The 1963-nt window shown below is 38.4% G+C and overlaps 1 protein-coding gene across 1 annotated transcript; it reads left to right on the forward strand.

Moving 5' to 3' along the window:
- Nucleotides 1–316: 316 nt before the first annotated feature.
- Nucleotides 317–1579, forward strand: LOC139429441 (uncharacterized). Its single transcript, XM_071195203.1, has one exon. The coding sequence runs from the start codon at nucleotides 317–319 to the stop codon at nucleotides 1577–1579; it is 1263 nt and encodes a 420-aa protein (XP_071051304.1).
- The last annotated feature ends 384 nt before the right edge of the window (nucleotides 1580–1963 follow it).

A 1963-nucleotide genomic window follows, 5' to 3' on the forward strand; every position in this document is an offset into this window, starting at 1 on the left:
CGATTTACTTACCTGTTACAACGAACGTGATTAGTACATTAATAGTACGCATACTTGATCAGGACGGTCAGTTGGTAAACTTCAGAGACGAAGAAGTGACCGTGAGAGTGCACTTGAAATCGGTGTGAGTAGTAGGGTATTTAATATGGGTATAGTGTACGACGTTCGAAGAAAAGCACAGGAAAATCTGGGTGATAGAGTAATGTATAAAACGGTACGAAAGGATGTAAAACCTAACAGTAAGCGAAAATCAACTACCCAGTTAACACGCGTCAATCGTCAGTATTTAAGCAACTTAGGTTTTCAACTACTATAAATGGAGTCCTTAAACGTCACGGAGAAAATAAAAGTAGATAACTCGATTGTAAGTTACGAATATCATTCCCATCAACCGTTTGGTTCTACTAGCTTCGGTAACAATGATGAAATTCGTATAGGCATACCCGAAATAGACAATTACACATTGCCTCATGAAAGTTTTTTGTATGTGGAAGGGAGCGTACGTAAACTGGATGCGAGTGGTAAAGCAACAAAAGATGCTAGTGCAACTGCAAAATTGATAAATAATCCTGTAGCGTTTATGTTCAGTGATATTCGCTATCTTATAAATGGTGTTCAAATAGATGGAGTGAGAAACGTGGGGTTAACATCATGTATGAAAGGATACTTTTCGTATACCCCTCACGATATAATAAAGTTGGCGAACGCAGGTTGGAACATGGGCGAGGATCTGCTAGGTCAAGTGGTCCCAACATCCCCTGTAACGGATGCAATAATGGATAAAAATGGAAATTTTGGATTGAGTGTACCGCTAAAGACATTAATAGGGTTTGCTGAAGATTTTAAAACAATTGTGATGAATGTGAGACAAGAGCTAGTGTTAATTCGTAATAATGATGATAATGATGTGCTTGTGAATACGGTAGAAGAACCGTTACAGTTAAAAATCGATAAAGTTGTGTGGAGAATGCCCCATCTAGCCGTAGGCTTACGAGAACAATTAGCTCTAACAAAAATAGCAGGACGAAATATTGATCTGCAAATACCTTTTCGCAGTTGGGAAGTACATGAATATCCTTCTTTACCTCAAACAACAAAGCATTCATGGGCTGTGAAAACAGCTCCGCAGTTGGAAACACCTAGATTTATAATAATTGGGTTTCAAACAAAGAAGAAAGGAAAACAGTTGGCGAACATGGCAACCTTTGATAATGTAAAACTCACCAATTTGACGGTATTCCTAAACGGTGAACGCTACCCATACGATAATCTGAACGTGGACTTTGATAGTAATCGTGTCGCAGTGTTATATGACATGTATACACGCTTTCAAAAGTCCTACTATGGGAAGGAAGGAGAACCATTACTCACTCCGAAACAATTTATTGAAAATTATCCACTGATTGGAATTGATTGTACATATCAAGCAGAAGCGCTACACAAAAGTGGGGTAGAAATACGGATAGAATTTACGACAAAAAATCCGATTCCTGATGGTACCACAGCATACTGTTTAGTTTTACATGATAAGGCGTTTCAATATTCTCCACTAACAAAAATCGTCAAACAAATGACTTGAGTATGGGGAAAGAAGGGTTGGTAGTGTGTAGTTGGATCGGATCCTGAGCCGCATCGCACCCGTAGCTCATCATCCGAAATGTGAGACTTCTATATTCAGCGTAAACAAAAAAAAAGTCGTAGAGTATAAGTTGTGCGACAGATTTCTACGGCTGCATAGTATGGATAATCGTGTTGATGTACGGAAGCAAGATGTATTCAAATAAAACTCAATACATAATTCTCGATATACAAGGTTTCATGGTCAACGAAGATCAGTTCGTACCTAAAGAATTAGCATCATGTGATAGTAACAAATGCATAACCCACCACGTTTTTCAACCGAGTAGCAGTATAGCTTCATTACCATCTAAATATAGGAATACTGCAAACTGGTTAATGACAC

The sequence above is a fragment of the Onthophagus taurus genome, chromosome 3 (assembly GCF_036711975.1).
Source record: "Onthophagus taurus isolate NC chromosome 3, IU_Otau_3.0, whole genome shotgun sequence".
Lineage (NCBI taxonomy): Eukaryota > Metazoa > Arthropoda > Insecta > Coleoptera > Scarabaeidae > Onthophagus > Onthophagus taurus.